The sequence below is a fragment of the Taeniopygia guttata genome, chromosome 12, assembly GCF_048771995.1.
Source record: "Taeniopygia guttata chromosome 12, bTaeGut7.mat, whole genome shotgun sequence".
In the NCBI taxonomy this organism is placed as follows: domain Eukaryota; kingdom Metazoa; phylum Chordata; class Aves; order Passeriformes; family Estrildidae; genus Taeniopygia; species Taeniopygia guttata.
This window is the reverse complement of record NC_133037.1, coordinates 7278333-7304138: the sequence shown is the minus strand read 5'-3', so window position 1 is coordinate 7304138 and position 25806 is coordinate 7278333. Positions and strand designations below refer to the sequence as shown.

Genomic DNA, 25806 nt, shown 5'->3' with positions numbered 1-25806 from the left:
ACAACACAGTCCAAATTCCTTACTGATTTCCAGTACATACAGCATTTTTGTGCTGGCTGGCTACATCTGATTGGCAGGTTGTCACAGGACCCAACCCCACAAGTTGTAACTGGGGGGAGCAGAGTGGAAAGGAATATCCTTTCCACAGATTCATGGTCCTTGTAGCGTATTGGAAGAGAACATCTGGAAAAATTTTTACTCCCAACATGCTATATCAAGAAATTTGTTGAAAAGAAAAAGAGAGGGGAATACAATGAACTATAGCTGCGAAATTAATTTGGAAGAGCAGCTGCTGTGCTGAAGTGGCATTTCATAGGAAGTTTGGTATATGTGCTTCTAGGTAATTTAGTTTATCTGCAGGATTCTCCCTGACTGGGCTTTGAGGTATTCTCCCAAATCAGGGATGATTGCTGGTTTATTTCTCAACACAAAACCTACATGCTCTGATCTTCCAAAATAAGGCACCTTCTGTGGGGAAAAAAAAAAAATCTTAACCAGGGAGAGCTCACATATTTTCTATTTGTCCTGACGAGAATTGCCAGTGCTCCTGTGCGCTCCAACTCTGGATGTATGTCCCAGCTCCACAGTGTGTGCACAGCAAATACAACCTCTTGGAAGCCTGCCCAGGTGATCTGCATGTGCTCCACGCCTGGTGTGGTCAGGGTTTGGCCAGGGTTTGCTGCACAGGCCTCTGCAGGCTGGTCCCTCCCGGTGCTGCCAATGCACCATGCAGAATGTCCACACGTGTTCCTGCTTGGGGAGCTCCGGGCACTGGTGAGGAAAACTGCAGCAAGCAGATGGAGTGCGTGCATGTGGATTTATTGTAGATTTATTTAGATTTAGATTGATTTATTTATTAGACAAGTTTATTTGATGATTATGTGTATTACCACAGCATTTATGAGATAGAGCACTTTTTTTGTTTATTGTTTCTGGGGTCTTTTTACTACTATTGTTTGTTTTGCTAATCTGTAGAGTGTTTTATAATTTTCTTTTTCCATCAAAGCTGCTCTAAAGTAGTGTGAAAAAGCCTTGCATATTTATTTTTCTCTGCATTGATAAACACAAAAATGCAGATACTGTACATCCGGTTATAGCCCAGAACCAATTTAAAAAACAAAGCTAAATCAAATCTTTAATAGCATTTGTTACAGAAATGCTGACCAGTCTGTAATGCTGTGAATCATAACTGTTCTGTCAGAGATCAGATTAACAATGGAGAAGCTGAGAAACCTGCAACAGGTTGTGCTGATTTTTTTTTCAATACACTGCTAGTTTTTTTACTCCTCATCTGGAAATCCTCAAAGGCCAGTACTCCCACTGAATATGGTCTGAGATGCCTGTCAGGCTATTTTCAACATACCTCTTGCCCTAATCACCTTTGGGTTAGGAAGGACTCCTGTTGGGAGTCCTACCCTGTGAGAAGACACTTGGGAAAGCTGGAGAAGGAGCTTTGCTCCAGGCTGGATCTAGGTTACCAAAGACACAGGCTGGCGAATTAGACTAGTACAAAGCCTAGGACTAGTTGCTTCAGCTTAATTATTTTCCCCAGTAACGTGGAAATTTGCAATTCATACAGACTAACCTGAACTAACTCATGCCAGGAGTTGAGTTCAGTGAAACTCCAGCCATAGCGAGACCTCCTCCTGTGAGAAAGGGCCTTAAAGGTTTTCCATAACAAGGTAAACCTGAAATTAAGACAAGTGAAGCCAAGAGGGCATTGCCAGACGTGTCTGAAAGGATTGCTGAGCAGCAGCACAGCTAAGACTGTTAAGACCACTTCCAAAGAAAGCAGAAAGCATCTCTGAAGTTTACTCTGTCCCAGTATGAGGGCAGAAACATTTTTGGATGCATCTTTTCTTCTGGCATCTTCTCTCTTCTGCATTTTTATAAGCAGCTTTTTAAAAGCCGTCAAGGTTTCAAAAATGTTTTTGTGAGTAGAAAGTTTATCATTTTAAAGAGTAGAAAATTGTTTCATAACAATGTACATTTGTGAAATTAATTATATGGCATCAAATTAGCAGTTGTAAGGAGATGAGTGTGCATGATTAGAGGAGAGCAGGGAACTCAGGAGAAATTACAGGGAACGTGCTAGGCCAATTAGTGCAGCAAGGCTCATTTTCTTTTTGTGCCTACTTCACACGTACATACACACACACACCTCTCCCGAGGCCATGTCATTACTTTCCAAATGGCACTGGCCTCTTTCTGACTGGGATTGGCCAATGCTAATGATTGTCTTCTGTCACTGAATGCCTGCTTGCATTCTTCTCTTTCATTTCCCTGATCATCTTTTTCTCTGTTTTGGTGCCCACATTAGACTAATTGTACTTTTGAGCTGCAACTGTTACACACACAGCTGCTCAGCATTGTCCCTGTCTCTGAAACCTGAAAATCAGAAAAACAGCAATTAAAATTATACTCTCACAAAAAGGGGGTGGGGGGGCAGGGAATAAGCAAGGGAAAAGATGAAACCCAGGATGATTCAGTTTAATAGGCTAAAGCAGATACTATCCCACAGAATTTTGGTTGATTGTACCAGACAATTATACAGGTAATTTTTTTTTTACTGGAGTTAACAACTAGACTGTTGTAAGCAAAGTAATAGCTGTGGGGTAGGGGCAAAAGCCCGAGTGGTGAGCTGGAACTGAGGACAGAGCGACTGGTTTGACTCTATATCGAAATTTCAGCTGGGTCCTCCCATCCCTCAGTGCTCACCCACCTCTGCTGAGTTCCTCCCATGAGAGGGCATTTTAGAGACAGAGAGATCTTGATGTGCAGGGTTAAATTTCAAGCCTGAGGTATGCATTTAACAAAGACTGAATACTGGGTTTTAGAGCAGTCTTTGCCAGGTCTGAGGTTACAGAAGCCTTTTAGGGATATCCTCATTAGCATAATTAAACATCTGTGTAATTCTTCTCCATCTGCAGCAAGGATTATTAAGCTGTATTTTCATGTGGCACTTCAGCCATTTTCACACAGAATCACAGAGTGTATAAAGTTGGGAAGGACCACTGGAGTCAGCTAGTCCAGTCTCCTTGCTCTTAGAAAGGTTCCCCATAGCACTTTAATCAGGATTGTGTCCAGACAGCTTGCAAATATCTTCAGAGATGTACATGGCAGTTTACAAGAGCAAACAGCAGAATGGCTTGAAAATAAAATAATTGAATTATTTGATGCCTGCAAACTATGAATTTCAGATATAGAATTAAATATGATTGGCATCTGTTACAAAGCAGTGAAAAGTCATGCTTAATAGTGCACAGCCTGTAAGCCTGAATTGCCTTGAAGAAACAGGGGGTAACAGCTGCACCATGATACAAGCTTGTACTAAAGGTTTATTTAAGAAACATGGGTTTGCCTTTTCATCATTTAATAATATGGCCAATATTATTTTCCATCATTAATTAATACCTTTATATTAAGTACATCACTTCATTTACTCAAGGGAAAGATGAGCAAGCTGACTTTCTCTTAGGAGACCGTGTGGTCTGAGGCAGTTCAGCAGCAGGGCTTTTCTTTGGTTAATGGTATCTGAAATGGTACAACAAACAGAACTTTGTCCTGGCAGTTTGTGCAATGGCAAGGAATGATAAAAGTAGATAGGTTATATAGTACAGCTATGGTTGCTTATTATAGCAAGCAGTGTTACTTAAGGGAAATAAACATGTTTATTTTCTCAGGAACCATTTTCCAAGAATACGCAGGGAAAAAAGCACATTTCACAAACTCTAGAATGCCTCTTTCTTACCTTGACCTTTATGCAAGAATTGCACTGCCAGAGCCTCCTTGGCTGCGTGATGCCATCCAGTACTCCCTGTGCCAGGGCTCATCCATCCAGTGCCTGGGTGGAACTGCTGAATGGCTGGTTCACAGAAGTTATGGACTTTTCCAGGCGCAGGAGTAGATTTAGTAGTGCCAGGGCTTGTATCATGTGGGACCTCCTGAAACAGATATGCTGTAATAATTTTTTATTCCTTCCTACTGGGATGAATTCCAAGCCAGTAAAAGGCAAACTGAATTAATTCAACGAAGGCATATGCCACTGGAAACTGTTTACATTTCTTAGCAAAAATGGAGTTTCCTAGTCCATTTTTTAAGCTTCCCCCATCCCCTGCCAAGTACAGCTTATGGTGGGCACTGTTACAAGGATATGCTGTTGACACTACCAGGGCTTGACATTCTTGCTTTGGAAAACAATGAAATGGTGAATATTTTTTTATTTCATACTGTTTTGTTATAAGGGAGAACAGGAAACTGTAGAGGCCCAGATCTGTCTTTTTGTGTCTGTGTCTTTCATTTCATCTTTTTCCAAGTTGTCCAGCATGCTGGCTTTTCTTAGGCTGTTCTGCCATGATACTCAAGACAGCTCTGGCCCTCTGGCCCTAGATGCCATTGTACAATTTATTGGCACTGGTTTGTTTAAGCTCTCACAGCACGTTACTTAAACAGTGGAAAACACCTTAGATTTTTTTTCTTCAAAGCCAGCACAGGAACTGTGTCTTTTCTTCTGAAGTGCATCACTGCTTGCACATTCGCAACTGGAATTTTGGGGCCAGCCATCAGCATTAGGGAATGGTATTTGCTATTCTGGCACTCAGCATACTGAGCACCTTCTTCTCCTCACATCTGTGGTACAGGGAGTTGGCAGGGGCAGATTTCTGTGTTCTCCACACTAGACTGACTAAGAGGAGCATCGTGAGCAGTTCAGAATTTAACAGCGTGCATTGGGACTCCAGCCCATGCTGTGCTTACAATGGAATTGAATTTTCTTACCATGCAAACAGAAACATATGGTTTTGTGTTGAAAGATGTGGAGGTAGAACTAAACAGAATATTGTCACTGGAGAGAACTGAAGCAACATCCTAATGGATATAAGGTGGTGGGATTATTTGGCTCTCCTACAAAGTTTCATTACATTACGTGGTTTTTTGATTTGTCCCTTTTACTATTCTGATTAGTAACACCTCACAGACTTACTTTTTTTCCCGCTCTTAAATGATTTGAAATGCACTGGTAATAACTGATGCCTCAAGACTTAGCATTTCATAAGTTTGGCAAATACAGAGAATAAGCCTTTGCTCTAATTTGGGGGTTGCTCTTTTCCTTATTCTTTGCTAGTCAGGGAATTCAGAGATGTTCAATCAAAGTGCACGTTCACTTCCCCCAGACATCCTTCTGATTAGCACATCATTTAGGCTGCTTGCTAAAGGGCATTACCTCTATCAGCCTGGTTCTCAAAACTAGGAAGACTTCTTGCTAGGCTTGCACCAGCCTGCAGCCTTGCTGTTTTCAGCAGTCAGGCAAAAGCATTTACAATTAACCTTTACTTCCACGTTAGTTGAATTTTACTCCTGCCTATGGAGGAGTATAATCTAAATGCTATTAAAATAGAGTATGACTTCATGTTATGTGACATCTGGTGACTTCTAATTATCTGTGTTTTGCCTGCCTATGGTGAAAAGGCAATTATGTTCTTCTAGTAGGATTTGCAGCAGTTTCAGAAGCTATGATAATACAATACTGAATGAGGGCAAGGAAGCATGTTGGTAAGGAAAGACTCACACAGGCTTAAAAGCAGAAGTCAAGTGTGCATGTTTCAATCCTCCTTGAAATCTGAAGCTGTTTGTACTAATCCTTTTCCATTATGTCCTGTTGACAGGTATTGATCAGCCACTGCCTGTTTGTTAGGAAACATGAATAAGATATGGAATCCGCCTCTGCATTTTTCTTTTATCATTCTGTCTAAACCAATTTATTCATCAAGTCTATATGAATTTGCACAAATTAGATGTCTTTTGAAATACACTGGTACAGTGTCTATGCTCATTGGCTCCAGCACTTGCAGAACTTCTAGATATTCATCTTATATATGATACAATAATTTTAGTGAGATGTCATGCAAAAAGTGAAGCGGAGTTAACTCAGCCAGATCTCAGGGTATTGACAAACTTTAATTTTGTTCAAAAGCTGTGGCATAATGATTTCTTCTGTCAGTTACAACACATCCTATCCATTCATTCATCCACCCATCTTGACAATCCATATGCTAAAAAGTGCTTTCATATGCAGCAACCCACCAGATTGTGACAATTCTGCAAATGATGTGACATGACACCCAACATGTTGAGGATTTTTTATTTTAAGATAGTTACCAAGAAATTTATTTCTAAACCAAAGTATTACATTGAGCTTTGCAAACAGGGCTGTCCTGCACTGTTGAGAAACAGAGTACATTTATCTGCAAACACTGGTGACAGAGCACAGCATTGGCTCAGTGGGATACTCCACATCTGATAATGCGTGCTTGCACAAAAGAGTCCTAAAAGTGTCTAAGAGACCGTAATTACAGGCAGTAGTAAAATCCTAGCCATATGTGGCAATAAACACCATACTTCTGTGCTCCCATGTCTCAGACTGAAGACAAATGGAGTCCCACCCTGCAGTTAGAGGATCTCTGCTCTGTTTACTCATAGCATGTAAAAGGGATAAGCTATTTGTTTTGTTTACACATTTTTCCATACAGTAATTCTTTTTTCCACCCAGTGATTGGTTTTATGTGTTTAACACACAGCTGGCAAGAACAGCTCCAGCATGGCCACGAGACCTTCTCCTGGTAAAATGGAATGGATCATCCCACTCATTGTGGTCTCAGCACTGACCTTCGTGTGCCTCATTCTTCTCATCGCTGTGCTTGTCTACTGGAGGTGAGCCTGTTTCCTTATCAGTGGAAACTGATTAGGATTTGAAACACATTCCGGGTAGTGTTTTTAATGTGGTCCTGTGTTTTGTTATTTTCTTAGAAGTTATGGTGATAGATGCATTAGATAGTTCTCTGGGTGCTAGAACAGCTTTGTTGGTTAACTATTCAGCTGTCTTAAATACTGATTTTTATGTCATGAAAATGAGCTTGGTAGAGCTCTACCAGTGGTAGAGACAGCTGTAATGGTGACAAGTATTTCCACAATTAGTCCCTCTGAAGTAGCTATAAAAAATTATCTTTTCTTGGCCTTCAGGAAAGGTGGTTGTGGGAGAAAATGCCAGTTAGACTGGCCTTGGTTTCATGGGTGTCTTTGCCACAAACCTCCTGTGTAATCTTATGCAGTTCTTTCCTTCTTTTGACTGTACTTCAAGAAAGTGGGGTAAGCTTGTTTCACATTCTACAGCAATACTCTCTAGAATTGGTGAAGAATTCAGAAGTGCAGCCTGCAAGGTCTTGAAAGTAAAGATTGCCTCCTACAAAGAGACCAGTGGACGTTGGTTCAGTGGTGGAGACCAGGATAAGCATCAACAAATCCCTCTCCATTTGATTTAGAGTAAAGGAAAACCTGCTGCACCTGCTCATGTCAAAATCAGAACCCAGAGGCACCTCATTTGTCTGCAAGTTAGCATTAACCACGGATAAGCCACATACAAGATATTTAGGAATGATTTCAAAATCTGATTAGCTGGGATAAAGTAGCTTTGATGGGAAATACCCATTGTTCATTATATTTGCAGAATCCATTAAAAAGGTACCAAGCTATTTTTCAGTACACCCATTTTGCTGACAATTAGTTGGCCCAATTGTTCAGGCTGAGAACATTTGAATTAATAAGTAAATGGCAATAGCCTTGTGAAAATAATTTCTATTAACATCTTTAAGTAATTAACATCATTGCAGTAAGAAGGTGAATAAAAATTACAGTGGTATATGCACAAAAGCTGAAATAGGAAAGGTTCTAAAGAGCCCATTGTATTATCCTGTTTTTCAATATATATTGTCTTTATTTGAAGTACTAAACTTGATCACATTCACACATTCACAGGCAAGTCCTGGAAGGATATGGTATATCTCAAAACACTGGGTTGAAGGATTAGTAGTATTTATCTAGTGTTGATACAAAATTCTCTTCTAAGGCAGAAAGTTTTTGAAATACAATGCTAGCAGCTATTATCTAGAAGAATGTTGGTACTATCACTGTTTGCAAAACATTTCCATTTCTTAGCAATTTCACTAGTGGAGCAAGAGAAATAATTGTAAATTTGTGTTTAATTTGCTCAAAGAATAACAATAGCATCCCTGAAAAGATATTAAAGTTGGTGGAGATTGAAAATTAATATAGACATGGAAATTATGTCAGGTAGCAGTCAAAGTTTTTTGATAAATATAAAGCAAGAAATAAAGGATCAAACTTGAAAGGACATATATACTACCTTTAAATAATCTGTGTGTAGTTCTGAGGATTTTTAACAAATACAAAGAGTGTATTAAAAATACACATGTGTTTTAGGATAAATGAACAAGCAACTAGAACACAAATCATTCCCAGTAATATTTCACTGGGAATGCTGCAGACCATGTCACTGAAGTGGCAGCACAGCAATTTATTTGCTGTGTGATTGCCTTTCCTCAGGAAAAAAATAAAATATTTACCTCTGTGAGTGTTTTAAAGTAAGGGGAAAAAGAGATTTTGAAGCACTGCAGACTCTAATTCAGAAATTTGAAAGGAGCAGTAATTTGCATTTTCAGGAAAAAATACTTAGCTTAAGATGTAATGGGCAACATATGGAATAATTTGCTGAATAACACCATCAAAGCAAATGGCATGAACACAAGTTTGAAACAGATATTTCAGAAAGGGAAACACGGTATTGAAGTGCACAGCAGAGAGACACTTGTGATGGAAGAATAAACCCTCAAGGGGACGGGCATGCTAGACCAAGGGGTCTTTTCTTGCACGGCAGAAAGAGAAACAAGCAGAAGAGACATAGTTGCTTTTGGCAATGTGTTGTGGGGGTAAAACAAATTTTATTTTTGCTTTTACATTTTTGAGCATTTGTGGATTTAGATGATTTGAGACCTGTGGTGACATAACTGGAACAATGAAGCAGAGTCTTCTGCTTGTTTCCATCTCATCTGTGCCCTATTATCCAAAATAAGGACTTAGAGAAGGTGCTTGGGAAGGTTTGGCAAAGCATTAATTTTGTTTGGTCCCTTTGTGGCTCATTCCACGATACAGCAAAGAAGATTTAGGAAGAAGACTTCTTGTAAGGAAACTTCATTTTCTGTTATATTTATTTGAAAAGGAGACTGTCATTGTTTGATGAAGATTTCCTTTTTCCATCTGTTGAGCTTCCATGCTGTGTTTTAGAGACTTCTTGTAACTGAATATATTTGGAAATTATCTGTACCATTTCTGAGCAAGACTTACTTATTTGCAGAGGTAATTTGCTGTTCTCAGTTCCTTTTTCATGTGGCTCCTGGACAAATGGTGAAAGAATATGACTAATGTTGAAGAGAAAGGGTCATTTCTATCTTTTTCGTGTGGTGGCCATCTCAATAATGAAAAGGGATGGGAACTCGCAGGCAAGCAGAGCTCTGAATTACCTTTCTACTAAAGTTTCCTGGATTCAGTACTTTAAATGGCACTGCTGCACAAAGAGGCCTGTGTGACTTTACATTGGTAGAGTGGAAGATAAACTAGGTCAGCATAATGAAGCTGCAAAAATTGTGCTGCCTTTTATCCCAGAAAAATGAGGAGAGCACAATCACAGGTGACCACGAGCCCCGACATCCACGGTGGCCTGTTGGCAGATGGGCTCCCAGGGCAGGAGGGACAATGATTCTGCAGTTTCAGTTTGCTTCTGTGCATCTTTGATTCCTCTTGAGGAAAAGCTGGCCTGGCTGATCCTTGAGCTGTCATGGGCATGATGAAGGGGACTGTTCCTCCCAGGACCTCTAGTGCTTAAATTGATTTCTTTTAGCGCCAAGTTGAGAATTTGAGTCTTAGCAGACAGAAAAGGTGAGGAGACCAGATCCTTGTTTTACTCACCATATGGATTCACCATTCATTTGCAGTGGCACAATGGTGCCTCTTTTTCTGCTTTCATACTGTTTCCAGAAATCGTGTGCTGTAGGGACAACAACTGAGTGTTTCTGAAGACTGTACACTGGGATTTCAGGACCTTCACTGGAGCACTGCTAGCTCATCTAGAGCCCATTGAAACGTGGGTGTCATGAGGTGCTGTTTCCCAAACATTTTATTTTTGCATTTCTGGGCATTTGTTTTGCATCTGCGATTTTATACCCAGACTCAGTATCCTGAAATCCATCTGCAGATCTTCAAGGTCAGTTTAAAATCTGACTTGGATTGTCTGCAGTCTTTGCCACTGTTACTCTCACAGCCTTTGCTATGAGCTCCGAGAACTGCAGGGTGTGTTTGGTAGTGACCTCCAAACTATTTAGGGATTGAGTGTGACTTCAGTTTTTTTGCAGCATACTCTTCTATAGTATGCTGAGCTGTAATATGGCTTGAATCATGTCTTTGCTAGAACTTCCACTATATTCTGTAGTAAATTGAAGTAGTTCTGAGTATTGACACTTAGGGGTAAACCCAGGGTGAGTGTCACTTTCATCTTCACACAGGTGCAGGAGGGTGACAGGAGAGTCAGGAAATCAACTGAAATATTTTGATACACAACAAGTTTTGTCATCTAGGGGGAAAATAACATATTTTAGGAGAGCGCAGTAACCTTCCACTGTTTGTTTTTCATTCTGATTTTTAATCTAAACACTACAGTCCTATAGACTGTGGTTTCAAAGGGAAAAAATAAGCAGAGAATATTAAGAAGCAATTAAGATTTGAGAGTTTAGCCAAGAGCAACTTTTAAATGAGAACTAAATTATAGCCATTTCTCATTTTCAGCTAAGAGGAAGAAATTCATTCACGACTATAGCTGGAAAGTTTTCTTTTTCTTTCATTTGAACAGATACCATAATTCACCTTGAATTATTGCCACCATCAACATCATGATCCCAAAGACAAAGTGGGAATATTGTACTGCATTTCTTATTAAATCAAGCTGTTTATACAGTGCTAATATGTTTACTTTCGGGGAGATTTTTGTAACAACGCAGCTGCTGCCTTTCAAAGAGCAAGCAAGCTTGCATTGCTTGTTTTATTGCTGTGTGTGTATATGAGACAGCTTGGGAAAAAGATGTCTTTAATTTTGCTTAGGCAAAACCCTATAGAATTTAGTAGACAGAGTTTTCTTAAGTTTCTGTTAAGCATCCTGTCAAATTGAACTGAATCATTGAGACAAGTCCTGTGACAGAGCCTTGTATTTCTCTGGCAGTACTATTCTGTGCAGGAGAAATCACACTGAGCACCAGGAGATGTGCACTTTTTTCTGATTGAGTCATTGATTTCTTTGGGACCTCAGGCCAAGTCACTTACGGGTTGAGAGTATTGTTGTTGAACTCAGTGGCAAAGATCTCACTGGGAGCAATCTCAGGTGTTCGATATTTCAGCATCTGAGTTTCTGACACTGGTGAAATAGCACTGAAGAAGGTTGGTCAGCTGTATTTGTAAATCAACTTGTAATATGGCAACAAAAGCTGCAGCATAAAGAGCCCTCATATTTACCAGGTCTAATAACCATGCCTCAGAAAACTCCCTTTTGGTGTTAAATTCTGGAGAGCTTGCACAGCTGCTTAGCTAAGAGAGTGTTAAAATTTAATTGGGAGGGAAAAAAAAAAACAACTTCTGCCTGTAGTAGGTTGTAAAAAGTGCTGAAATTGTTTTTGAACCTATCTCTAGGTTTTATTTTATAAGTACACAATGTGTTGTTCATCTACTGTACTGATTGGAAAAGGAACATTGCAAATTTACAGACCACTGTAAAATTGTTTGCTTACAATGATAAATGCTTCTTTCAGCTTACTCTAAAATGTTTGTGATTCTTCTCATTTTCTCACCCATGGAGGATGTTGAGTGGTAACACTTTCTGGGACCCTGGGTGTTAATTTTAAGAATGCCTCAGATGCAGTTGCATGAGTATTTATTTCAGCAGCAGCAGTTCAGGCAGGGTCTTCTGTTCCTGCCCTTGTTCTGCCCTCTGTGATCCCATTGCAAATGTTTGTACAACCATGTGAGGAGCTGGATTGCAAAATAATCCATGCTTTAAAAAAAAAACTTTAAAAAAATGAGAGGAGTTTTCGTGTCCTGATTTAAACCAGATTAGCTCCCTGTCTGGTTCATGTAGTAAAAGGACAGAGTTGTACCAGCAAAACTGAGGGAGCAGAACAGGGCAGGATGGATGGGGATGCTCACCCCAACATTGTCCTCGGCGATGCCTGAGGACCATGTCCAGGCACCTGTGCTAGTCTTGGCACTGCCCCAGAGCTTGTGTCACCACAGGCACTGAGGAGAATTGACAAGGGCAAGAGACTTCCCTTCTCCCTGGAGACGGACAATTCCCCAGGGAGACGAGGGAAAACGTGGAGGTGAGTGGCATACCTGAAACTTCTTGCAGCTTCCATCTCCTTTTTTAGTGCCCAGCTGAAAAAAGTATGCCTTTGTTTTCCTCTGGGAATGGCCACATTTAGTCTCATCTGTTGAGGGTGGGGACAGGGAAGATCACTGCCTGGTAAATGGGATGAAGCCTAGCCTGATCTGGTGTCCTCTGATCTGCTCTCAATCCAGGCAATGCAGGAAAAGCACTTCAGCTCTTATTGCAGAAGGTCCAGGTGTGATCTTGCCAGTGCCAGAGGTAAAGGTACTGAATCTTAGGCCCTTCTGTGTTTAGTATCTCAAAATGCTGCTTGTTTTCATTAAAAGGGAGCAGGCCTGTGATCAGCTCCCTCTTACCCACTCTGGGATCTGACCTCATCTTCTCTGCCGACGTCAGGCCCTCCCTTTAAAGCCGGACGCTCAGGGCAGCCACTGGTTGTTTGTTCTGGCTGTTGGAACCATACTTTTAGCACTCATCATTCTTCCTTTATGAGAAAAATCAATATGAAAACTTCTCTGGCAGCATCTGTGCTGTTTCATCCAGCAGGACACAGCCTGGGGCCAGAGCCCCAGGTAGAGCCCAAGACCAAATCACTGTGCCACTGCTGCACTTCACGGTGCTGGCTCAGGGGTTTTATCATCCCCTCCTGTAGGGGAGGAGGGGATGATAAAAGACTGATCCCAAGGCTGGTGGGACACGGGGCTGGGGGGCTGAGCCCAGCTCTTCCCAAGGCTGGTGGGACTCGTGGCTGGCTCCATGTGGGAAGGGCTGAGGCAGAGGAGCTCAGGACCTGCACCTGCAACTATCCGTCCCCAACTTCTTGTTCCATAACCATTTCCCAAAAGGCTACTTTAGGGCCTTTCAGAAATCAAGGGAGTTGTCAGCTGTTATGGTAACAGACCTCCTGCTGCTGAATTGGCCCCAGATGCCCGTTTGGGCTTTTGAACAGACTAACTCAGGCTCATTAGACAAAAAAGAGAGAGACAGATTTGCAGATGGAAAGTTGCTTTTTAAGCATGCTGAATGATCTGTAAAAAGCTTGATTGTGGAAAGGTGTATGTTCTCTCATTATCTTCCTGTTACTTTTACTCTTTTTTAATTAACAGTATGTTTGATTTTTTGTCATGAAACAGAATTCTACAAGATCCCATTTCCTTTCTGGTAAGGCCAATAGTGACCTGCCTCTTTTCAAGCCAATATATTTTTTCTTGAGATATTAAACAAGTTTTTGCCAAGCTTAAATGCAGATCAGCGGTGATTTCCAGAACTATCAGGATATGGACAAAGATCAGAAAACAGTACTTATAATTCTAATTATAGAGCATCAGGACCAAAACCAATAAGCAAATTCCAACCAAGGAATGTTCCATTTAAAGGAAATAGGACTGTCTAGATTTTGCTTCAGGTTTAGACTTGAGCCATCCCATTGGTGTTAACAGAGTGATTCCTGAATAACTTCTACCAGCTGCAATAGTCTTGAGCCACTGTAAATTTGAGTTCACATGACTGAGGAACCTGTATCATCTTAAATAGGTTCTCAGGAGTATGTAATTGCAAAATCAAATTTCTTCTTTTCAGATATTTGAAGCCAGCTTCTTCCTGTGTCCCATATGGCCAGCCTTCATCTGAATTTCATGAATCAGTGTTCTCCTCTCAGCTGTCCTGTAAATAAAAAGCAAGTACAGTTTTATAGCAGTCTGATGTATCTCCAGGTGTAAATAAGAGAGGACTCTGGGGTTTTTTATGTGATTCACCTTTTCTGCAAGGAAGATTGTTGCATCAGGTGGGGCAGGCAGGGCTGTTAACAGACAGGGGAGGCAAGTGCTTGAGTACATAGAAGGGGTCTGCAAGGAATCCATCATCTTCTGCCCCAGTTGTGCTGCAGGTGTGAGGGCCTTTGGCTTAAATTGCAGCAAGAGGGAAATTTGAGTTGGTCATTAGACACGGGAAATGATAGGAAGGACAACAAAGTGGTGGTCTATAGAATTTCCATCATTTCTAGGTTTCAGACAAGGTTAAGCAGCTCCAGTGAGGGTGCACCACAGGAGTCTGATCCCTCACAGGAGCTTCCAGGCCTGTTCATAGTTCTGCAGTGCCAGCTTTAAAGCACACGTGGAAGCATGAGAAAAGAGGAGGGATGGTACAGTGTGATAAATTGCCCTGTAAATCCCAGGCTAGAAGCCTGCCTGTCACTCTTAAACTGTAGCTTATGGGTTAGTTGCATAAACATCTTTCTGCAGGCACTTTTATGGATGCAGCCACTAAACTCAGTGGGAGCCTAGATGTGCATCACCTTTATTTTGAAAGATAATGTCAAGCATGCAATCATGAGTTACAAAACAGGACAATATGTGCTTTGGGTGTGGAAGACTAGAATTCAAAATATCATGTTGGTGACTTTGAAAACTCCCAAACACAAAAAGTATCATTTTTATTTTTAATTTGCTATATGATGTGTTCCATAAGAGCTGAGACATTCATGCTGTACTTTGCCCACAGGCCTGAGGGGTTGAAGCATATGCAAAAGTCTTGGCAGCAAGTTGGAAAACTGCTGTTGACGCCTCACCTCAGTGCTTTGTTTAGAGGTGTAACAGAATTTCCCCAACATTTCCAAAAATACCTACTTCTTCAGAAAGAGCAAAGGAGAGCGGGCAAGGGCAGATGAGGTTAGGCAAGGGGGGATCTGCACAGCTGCAATCAATCTTACTGTTTTGTCTCTGTGGAACTAATTAAATGGATTAATTGCAGACATATTTTTTCCTCTGGAAATGCTTTCCCCAGTGCTGTTGTAATAGTGAGGTCTGGAAAAAAAAAGAGCAAGATTTTATCTGTTCAGTTACTGGCTTAATAGTTTGCAATGCATGAGTTTGAACAAATATTTTTTAAATGTCAAAATATTCTTATTAATCTCCATTAAGAAGAGGTTTTTGAGTGCTCAGAAATTATATGCCATGAGGAGTGTGGGTTTTCTCATAACCACAGTGGTAGTGGATGCTAGGTACCACTGGCATCTCCTACTCATCTGCTGGGTCTGTTGTAAGTTGCTGTAGAGGAAACTCTTATAGAGCTTTAAAATTTTTGAACTCTGACTTTTAAAGCTGTGAGATATTTTAAAAGAGAAACAAATATAACTTTTTTTTTGGTGAAATTATATAACTTTATAAAAGACTTGCTCTATTAAGAAATTGATGCACTATTTTTCTGTTCCCCGTCGCAGCTCAAAGAAACAATTTGCATCCTCATTGTCTATTGATCTATTGCTAGTTAATTTATTTTCTATAATATTCTTAGTATGTAAGAGTATGTGTTAAAGTGTATGCAGGTATCTCTGGAGTAGATTCACTCTCATAAACTGGTAGGTTCAGAGCAATGTCTCAGACAAACTGTGAATGAAATATCCTATAATACAGCTAGATGTACCCTGAGGGAACAGTATACCTCTGCTGTGAAACTGTGAATTAACCACAGCAACCAGATAAATTATATTTTTTCTCTCTTCTTGTAACCATAAAATATAGCTATTGAAAGGCCCTATCCTGTCCTCAGTCCCATGGCAGCATTTGGACTAACATTAGCACCAGCTATTTCACAGCAGGATGGAGTTTGAGTGTAAAATTATAGAGTAAGAATATTAAATCAATTTGGCAACCTTAGCTGCTTGGATAAATATTGGGAACCAGCAAACTAGTAAAACAATAACAAGCAGGGGTGAACTTCATTTTACTGTTCTTAAAACCTGTGCAATTTGGGGAAAAACAAGGCCTTGGAATGCACAACACGTGCTGCTATTACAAATGTTGCAAGTACAGGAATTCATTCAGTTTATTGTAGAATGCTGAGTTGGTTGGTTTAAAAGAACAGTTCCTCTATTGCTATAAACAGCATGTGTTTTACTCTATTGACTTACAGGTTAAAATCCATTTAAGTTCCAAGTTTTAAGCTGAAACAGGCGTAGGCAGCATGCCTGCATCTTGATTGGTGGGTTGTTTCATATTTTGGAAACCCTGTCTTTTCCAAGAAAGAGCAAAACCTTGTGAATTGTCCTACAAATTTATAAAGTAGTAGAAATAAACCAAATTTGAATTGTAAAAATATTGTTAATGTTAAAAAAAAGTAAAATAAAGACAGTTCTTCTAATGACAAATGTTCTATTCCCTGAAAGATCAAAGTTGTTTTATGTTTCTGATCAAATTATCAGTTAAATGGATGGATTACTGCACTGTGATTCACTCTACACAGCCATTTTTTAACCACCATCAGAAGGTTTCCAGTAAGCATGTAAAATTCCAGTAATCTGGTAAAATTCCTCACATTTTGTAGGAGCCACATCATCATTAAAAATGCTGATCATTTACTCCCCAGAGTATAAAGAGTTTCCTAACTTTCAGTGTTCATCTGTAACAATGACTGGTATTGCAGACATGAAGTGAAAGCTGGGAAGAGGCAGTCCTCACACCTGCCTTATTATTTCAGTTTATTTTGTTGGGTTTTGTTTTGCTTTTTAATAAAAGCTTGGGACATAAATGTAGCAAAATGGTAAGTCTTTGCCCATTTATACAGCTCCTTATTTTTGATGCATTCAAGTGTGCTGTTTCAATCAGGGAGTAAATGGGTTTGCTTTGCAGGCTCAGAAGGGCAAACTGCAAATGCTGGTTTACTCAGTTAAGGCTAAACCTGGACTTTATCCACAGAACCAACATTTAGACAACAGCAAAAGAATATTCTCCTGGCCTAGATATTATTGCAGGTTTCATACTCATATGAATTAATTGGTTTTCACCACTTACCTCACTTTAAGAAACAAACCTTTTAACTTAAAAGGGCTTTTCCTGCAACCTGTTTATTTTTCAGCAGGCTTTTCTGTAGGTCTTGTGTGACAGAAGTCATGTTTTCTGCTAATACCTTGTCTCCCTACAACTGTACAATTGTCCTGTCTCCTTGTTTTATTTTTGGGGACCGGGAGGGGAAGGGAGAGAATGATGAACAGCTTTTCAAGCACCAAGGACATTTACTATGTTTACATCTGCCACAGTTGTTCTGAACATGTTTATGGTATGGGGTGGTTTATAAACTTTGTATTTATTAGCAGTAATTCCTTATGAGAAAAAAATAAGAATTTTTAATAATTAAAGCACACCATTTGTATGCACGAATCACCATAGTTTGACTTGGGTGCTATTTAATACTGAATCTATCTAGGCAAAGCAATTGCATCTCTGTGGAGATCAATCCTAAAGAATAAAAGAGATGAAAGGATTTTTAAAATAATTTGAGCAAAGAAAAGATTGTCTTCTTTTTCCTGAGAAAAAATATGGAAATAAAGTTTCTGCTTTCTAAAGGAAAATATATTAATTAGGAAATTTGCAAATGGAAATTAGCCTCTGTTGGTCTTTGTCTTTATTTATATCATTAAATGTAGTCTCTAATTAGCATATATATTATTCATGTTTCAATATAATCCATTTTATAAGTCCAAGTTCAAATATAAAAATCAAAATGGGCTTGATGCACCCTATTGTTCACATGCAAAGCAGTTAACATAGATGTAAAGATATGAGGTGAATTGAAACATCCATATTTCATAAGAATGCAGTCTACGTTTTCTGAAATTATGGCTTGAACTCTTATTTTTAACTTTCCTCATTTGCATACATATTACTCCTTGTTTAAATGATGTGTTAATTCTATTCATTAGACTTCAGTGGATGCTTCTGACTCTCCTGATAATCAAGCACAGGTCCCTGGAAAGCAAATTATGGACTTTCATGTTGCAAAACCCATTGTAAACGTGACATTTATCACTGCAAAGCCAACTCCTGTGGAGCACTTGGCTGCAGTCAGGAGGGCAGAAGCCTTTTTCTTCTGCTTATGGTAATGATTGTCATCTGTGGATAAGGAGTTGGCACCAGGTCCCCGATGGCTCTTCAGAAATGGTTGGGCACTTCACAACTGCTCCACAGTCTCGATGGTAAAAATGCTAGTTTGGTTCTTTGAGGGAATAATTTGACTCAGATCCTCAGACAAACAGCTTCAAGAAAATGAGTGGTGAGGAATATTCTGTCCCATAGAATGTGATGGTAGAGACCAGGATGGGGGGACCTGCCCTAGATGGGCTCTGTATTGTCTGAAGTGTATTTGGCTGTCAGAGCCAGAGGCTACGGCCATGGCTTTGCTGTGCTTCCAAAATAGGCTTGTACTTCAAAATCTGGAAGAAGAGAGCCCTGAAAGCAAAGCACAAAGGTGACAGCAGTACAACAGGAGTTCTTTCTCCTTTCTCTGGTTTACTGAGCCATACCCTGTTGTGAACGTGGGAGGAATCTGTGGGAAGAAAAGGAGCAGTGAAATAGTATTGGAGTTAGGTGTCTGCTCTTGCATATTGATTTGCCAAGGCCCTGTCAATTCATCTCTTTAATTTTAGGTGTAAAAGTATTGTTATCCCAGTGGCAAACCCGAGGTGATCATTTTGGAAGGTTTTATGCTGATGGGGTGAGCCCTTAATGGTGCCACATAGGGAGTTGCCGTGTGTGCTCTGATTAATAAAAAAAGTTGATGGGAAGAAGAAATATTTATATTGACAACTCTGTGAGGAAATCCTTGACATCTTTAAAAGCCCATAAGTATAGTTTCCATTTGTTTTTTTGCAGAGCCTGAGCCTTTTCAAAGGCAGTGCTGATGTGCTGCAGGGAATTAGTTAAGGTCTTTGTGATAGCAGAAGGTGAGAGTTCAACGTGTGGTTTTGTTAACCACAGAGCTACAGAGAACCAGTTCCTGTTGTATAGCTTAAAGGTTCAGGTGGAGACTACTAGAATCAGACCTGTTGTCCCTGCAGCTTAGTTTTATTCGAAGTGCAGAGAACGAGAGCAGAAGAGATCACTGCATATGATGCACATTCTCACCTGCTGCTTCATCTCCCTGTGTCTGGCTGTGTAATCTCACTCTTAGGATCTTTCTACATGAGGAGACAGCTGGGCACTGCTGAGCACAGGAGAAATGATCCCACTTCACCAAGCTGCAGCTGGGCCCATGGGCAATGAAAAATCTGTGTGTTAGTGAGTGTGTGAGTTGCAGTGCTGTAGGTTGTACTTGGATCCTCTCTTTCCTTACCAATGCTTCCTTGTCTGTGCAAGAGAATCCCTGAGCTTTACACCTGCATTTTTGAAACACTTAAACCCATCTGCAGCCCCCTTCTCCTTCACTCCCTGGACAGTGAGTGTTGAGTCCAGCATTGAGGCTTCTGCACTGTAAAGCTGGGACAGGCTGTGCTAATTTCCTGTGTGATGAGCACAGAAGAGGATTCTGAAGAAAAGGGACTTTAGCCCACAGTTTAAGATTATTACAGTTCTCAATATCGTGGTTTGGGTTTTGTTTGTGTTTTATAAACATGGAAAGTAGGCAGCTCACCTCTTTGGGGAAATGAAGCAGGGGATAAGCATTCCTCTTCCATCCTCTTTCCAAAGTTTTTTTCCCTTGGTGTGCCAAATAGAGCAACTTCCCATCCCAGAAAGAGATGTATTGGCAACCTCACTCCTTATTTTGTTCTGGTGACTGGATTAACAGTAACATTGTCATTGCTCTCCACCAACCTTACTGTATTTACTGAGCTTTATGCAAAGAATGAGCTAAATACATATGGGTTGAATGCTTTCTGTTACAACTCGTGTTCTGTCTTGACCTTCTTGGCTTCACGTATTTCCCCTTTTAAAGTTACTAGCTGTATCTGAGATCTTAACATCAGTAGGCCATTTTGGGAAATAAATATTAATGAGATGGCTGCTGATTGCATTATGTGGATAGAAACAATTGCTTTTATAATAAGTAGAATTTAATATTAATTGAGTGGTTTGGAGTTAAAGCAGGATATAAAGCGACAAGCTCGTGGCACAGCAAAATTGCCCGGGAATCCAATTAGAAGAGGGAGCAGCAAATTCCATGCAAACTTGCTATAATCACACTGGGGCAATACAAGAGTGGAGTGTAATTTGGGCCTGGGACCTGTACCCTTGAATGTCTCATAATTTCCATGAATCAACATTTAGCTACTATGTGGTGCCAAGTTTGCATTATTTGGCTTTTTCCTGACCATGCTGCATCCCATTGCTCCAGACCTCCCTCTCCAGAGGGAGACAGTATGTTTTGCAATAAAGGACACATCAATTTATGCACTGCCCTGCTACACATCTGTAGGAGAAAAACAACTCATTTGTTAGCCTGCTGAAATTACTTTGCACTGAAAATCTTCTGCTGATGCTACAAGCTTTTGCCTGATCACTTGAAGCTGTTACCTTTGCCATTTCCTCGATGATCAAGAGTTGTCCCCTTTCCAAATTTCAGTGTTTGTTCATGATTTGGAAAAATAGAAGAATTGCTGAGATGTGCTGTAGATAGATGGCTAAGTCCTGCCTCAAGAAACCAAATGCAGTTGTCAGATAGATCTTGTGTTATAAAGAGTGATGTAAAGTATTCATTGAGTTTGAATTGTTCAAAAATAATTTTTCTAAATATTATGCATTGTTTTCATCTGGCAGATGGAGTTGCAGAAGCTGCTATAGCAAGAGTTTGTTTGTGGTATTTCAGACAACCTGGGTATTGTGTGAAATTGGCTTAGCAAGCCTTAAAAGGAGGGTGCAGAATGTAAAGTGAGGGTGTAGGAGTGATAGCCAGGGCAGTGCTTCCAGGCTGATAGAGAAGCATGTGGGGAAAAAAAAAAAAAAAAAAAAACAAAAAAACAAGGAGCAAGTTAATTTATCCATTCTGTCAAAATGGCTATGATCAGCCAGGAGGCAAATGAATAAACGGATCAACAAGTATTTCACACTTGTGTGTTCTCGACAGGAAATCACAGATCTGAAACCAAATGTCTGGGACAAAACTACCAGAAATAGTGACAAAATGCTCTGCTGTTTAGTCTGCATTTTCTACGTTTTTAGCTCACAAAAGTCCTTGAATTAAAGCACTAGAATAAAGCAGGAACTTGTTACTACATTTCCCAGATATGAGCACAGATGAAAATATTTGGAGTGGGTCTAACAGCAGGACCTCAGTTCCCACTGGAATCTCCCTTTGCTGCACACCTGGATGCGTCTGGCTGGCCATGGTGATGGCTCCTGTCTTTTCTCCTCCCAAGCTCACAGTGTGATGGCAGCCAAAGCACCACCAAAGATCACATCAGAGCACAGAAATGAAATGCATGAATACAGCAGAAGGAAAATAGACGTGGATTGCTAGAGGTGCCAGGGCTGAACAGCTCACGTGGGAGCAGACATCTACTACATTCCTCCAGGACACTGTGTCTGCCAGAGCAGCCACAGCCCTTCAGGAGCGTCAAGAAAAGGAAATGCAGAGCCAAGAGCTTGTGTTTAATTACATATCTGCTTCTGAGCAAGTGCTTCATGCATCCAGGCACATTTCTTCATACTTTAAGAAACACATTTTTCCTAAGATGTGAACTGTAGTTCTTGTGGGGTTTTTTCCTCCTTTTCCCCAGTCCCAGATTTATCAACACTGACAGGCTATCAAGAACTTAATAAAAGATAGGTTTAAGCTTTAGAAGTAGTTCAAATAAAGAGAACAGTCCATAAATAGAAAATATATTAAACAGTATCTGGTGTTAAGGGCTCTAATAATTAACACAGGTTGAGTGAATTTCTCCAATTTTGCTTATCTGCAATGAACTTTTGTCCTGGATCAAAATGTTCTGCTCCTGTGATTAGTAGCTCTTTCTACACAGTGATCAAGACGACAGGAGAGCAATGTTTTATTTGCCTGAGTGTGTGCTTAGTGCAAAAGAGTTTGTCATGAAGATGAAACCAGTTTCACCAGTTTTCTGTTTCCAATTTTCAAAATAATTTCAACCTAGTTTTTTAAATGGAAAATATCTTCTACAGCTGTTACTTTATGATTTTTCAGTTCTTGGCTTTTCTATGGAATTAGACGCCTGCTAAGAGATATTGTGGTAACTTTTCTAACATGCCTCATGCTTTGAATCCTTTTTGTGTAATAAATGTGTATTTCCTTGGTACTAAATTTCAAGAAGCTTTGAATGGGTTATAGACCTGAAATTTCCAAGATGTCTTTTTCTTAATAAATATTTAGAAATGGGAACTCCTCCTCTCTTTATTTCATGCACTGTCACGATCATGCTTCCAGTCCCTTCTGCCTCATCGTGTAGTGGATTCTTCCTCTGTTACTTGCTTATAATATTTCTAGAAATTTTCTTATGGTTTATTTGGTCTTTGGAAATGGTAGTTTAAAAGATACATGGTTTCTTTTCCTGAGCTTCTTTATTATGCCTGTGTATGCTCGTACTTGTTTGGAAGCAAACCAGTGAGACCTTCCAAGTTAGAACTACACTTTAATAGGAAAATTAAAATAAAGGCAGAAAGCACTGACTTAAACTGACAGTGCAAAACCTGGCACCCTGTTTGTCAGGGTGGTGGTAGCAGTCTGATTAAATGGTGGCTGCAGTCCTGTTGAAGGGATAGATGAGGTTTTGTTGAAATGCTGATCCTGTAGAAACGTCTGGTCTTCCTCTGAAAGTCCAGGGGTGGTTATGTAGCTCTTGTCCTCTGGGAACCCAGTAAGTAGTCCTGCTCATGCTGTTTCAGACTTCAGATTATATCCAGGTAGGAATACTGGGTTCCTCCCCCTGGGCAGAGCATTTCACAATGGGATGATGTGATTTTTTGAGTAATTCAATAAGATCTTGATTGCCCATTAAGAGACGATATCCCTTGGAGGGAGTTCTCAGGGATGAGGCATGGAAGAGATAAAGAACACTGCCCCACCTGGTTTTAAGGGCTTATGGAGATGGTGATAGAATACATACTTTTGATTGCATCTTACATTGTAACCTAAGACAGTGCTTAATACTGCTGTCTGATTTTTTGGAATTAATAAGATTTTGCTTGTAGTTTAATTATCTTGGCATTTGTTTATGTTGTTGTTGATGCTATTTATTTTGTAGAAACATTCTCACAGAAAATACAGTAGTTTAAGTCAGACACTACTGGGAGAGTCCTGCTGATGTGGAGACATTTCATTGTGATATGTTAATTGATGTGAGTCTGCAGTGGCTGGCAAAGGGAGCCCAGTGGGGATGTTCACACCACGCTGGCTGCCTGATTTAACCAGAAACCACTTTAGCAAATGCTACTGTGCAGCACACTGTTAGTGCAGAGCTGTGCCCAAGGTAGGAGCCCAGCACACAAGGAGTGCTGGAGCAGTGGAGGCTCTCAGTACCTGCATGTTCCCCTGGCATCAGAGAGAGTCCCTGGGTCTCACTCAGGTGTCTCTCCAGAGTGAGGCAGGGATGTGTTCCTCATACTGCAGCACAATACACAGCATGGCAACTCTCAGTGGCCTGCTTCAGTGGTTGGCAGTGTATTGCCCCGATATTTGGGTTTTCTTGTCACATTTATTAACCTTTGAATGCAAGAAACTCATTAGAGCAATTCCTCAGATGCACACTCCAGTCTTCCCCAGAGCTCTCCACTCAGGCCCTGATTAGCATCAGCGACTGCAAGAAGTAAATCTCCAAATGGGTTGATTGATAGTGAGATTAATGATCCTCAAGATTTCTGTCCAGGTTTATTATTGGGAGGCTTACAAATCTTTGCTTTCAGCGAGGTGGGTGGGGAGGAAGGACCAGCTGGCTGCCACCCAGTCTGTCTGTATTAGTGTGATGAGGTGATGGACGTAGCCCAGTTAGAGCACCAGCACTAAGCAGTGTATTTTCAGTGTTCCTATTATCTACCAGGTACTAAATGATTTGCTCCTCTGCTCTCAGTGCCAGCTGCTCTTTTCTTTTCCTTTGTGCTGTGCTTCCAAAGGTGTAATGCTATTTCTAATTGTGTTTTAAACAGAGTTAAAAGAGAGACCATGAAAATTTTTAAGTAGCTTTTTCTTGTTGATGTGGCCAGTGAAAAAAGCCCACCATCCAAATACTCACTGATTAAGAAAGGAAATAATCACTCTTTTAATATTTATCTTGGCCCCAGATAAGCTAAACATGAATTATGTCCAGCAGTGTTGGGAATTTTTCCTAGTTCTCCCATGCAGTTTTAGTCCAGGTGCACATGGACACATGTGTTGAGAAAGATGAAGCTTCCCACTGAGTATTTCATTACATTTAACAAACTGGCATTTCTGCCTGAAGATGGGCAGGAACATCAAAACTGAGGAACAAGCTGTGCTTAAATTTTTACAAGACTTTTGTGTTAGATTCAGGCTGAGCCTTGGGATATCTAACATACCTGTCTGTTGAATGTTTTGATGTCCCATTTGGAGGAAGAAAATAATATTTCTTTGTAAAGGCAATAGCAGAGCTCTTCGTAATTAGATGGGAGTAATTAGGGACATTTATGTGCATATTCCAAAGAGAGACTGCTGTATCTCTATTTCTGTTGTACTCTCCTAAATTGGATAGTTTCTATTTTGTTTCTCTTATAGCACCATGTCCAGTCCAGAGGAATTACACTTTTCATTTTAAATTACTTGCATTTTAATATCCCAGTGTGTGACCCTGTTTTATTCATTCTTTTCCTAAGATTCATAATCCCAAAGGGAATTCATGTCCTGAAATGATAATATCGAGTATACCAAATTTTGAGATCTTGGAGGTGCTACTAAAAGCACCTCTCTAGTAAGAGGTAAGAGGCAATCTTCACTGATTGCTGTGGCTCTTGTGATTATGGAACAGCTCTTCACTTGCTTAAATCCAGCTTTCTTTTGTGAGACAGTTTTAAGGCTCCTTTTTAATATTACATGATGTTTTGGGCATTGGAAGCACACATTTTATAGGAAGTGCCTGAGGTATTATTTGATTGGAAAAGGCATGTCTTTGTTTTCCTCTGTAATTTTCTAGCCTTTGTTATGAATGTTGCATTACATAAATACTTGGCTCAGGGAGAAGAAAATTAATATGGTCAGGCTTTCCTTGGGTTTTTAAAGCTGTGCCTAATTTTAAACCATTTTAAGATACCACCTAGAGGTTTGTCTTCTTGATTTTTGCCTGAAGACATTAAAGTTCTCAGTGGTAATAGAGATAACCAAGGAGCTTGTTCTCTTGCAGTAGAAAATACTGATGAGTAAACCCATTCAGTCATCTGTAAAACTGCTGAGTGTATCCAAGGCAGATGTTGTGGGTATTGATTAAAGCAGGAGCGGAAGGTTTGGTGCCTCTGGCCCTGTCAGAGGTCACCAGGAGAGTAATTAGCTACCAAGTGTCATTGGGCCAAGTGTCATCACAAATAAGGTTTCACCATTGCCTTCCCTGTTCTCCAGGGACACCAGGATGAGGGGACAAGGAAGCGTGGAAAACGTTTGTGCTGAGTTAAACTAAGGCTTAACCACATGATTAGCAATTAAAGAGCTTTCTAAGTGCATTTCTGCACTGGCCACCTGGGTGCTCTCTGGTGGTGCAGCTGATGAAGGGGGAGGACATGCAGGCAGCCCATCTGGGGGTGTTGTAATTTCTTAACTGTTTAATTATTTGAGTACACTTCTGAAAATCATAATGTCTCACATAATAC

The 25806-nt window shown here is 40.2% G+C and overlaps 1 protein-coding gene across 1 annotated transcript in view; it reads left to right on the top strand.

The window, feature by feature from the left end:
• The window catches only part of PTPRG (protein tyrosine phosphatase receptor type G), a 390724-nt gene that overhangs the window by 315974 nt on the left and 48944 nt on the right, over positions 1–25806 (top strand). Inside the window, exon 13 of the mRNA XM_030283424.4 lies at positions 6576–6708. Within this exon, the coding sequence (XP_030139284.3) occupies positions 6576–6708 (133 nt within the window). The remainder of the gene's footprint in view (positions 1–6575; positions 6709–25806) is intronic.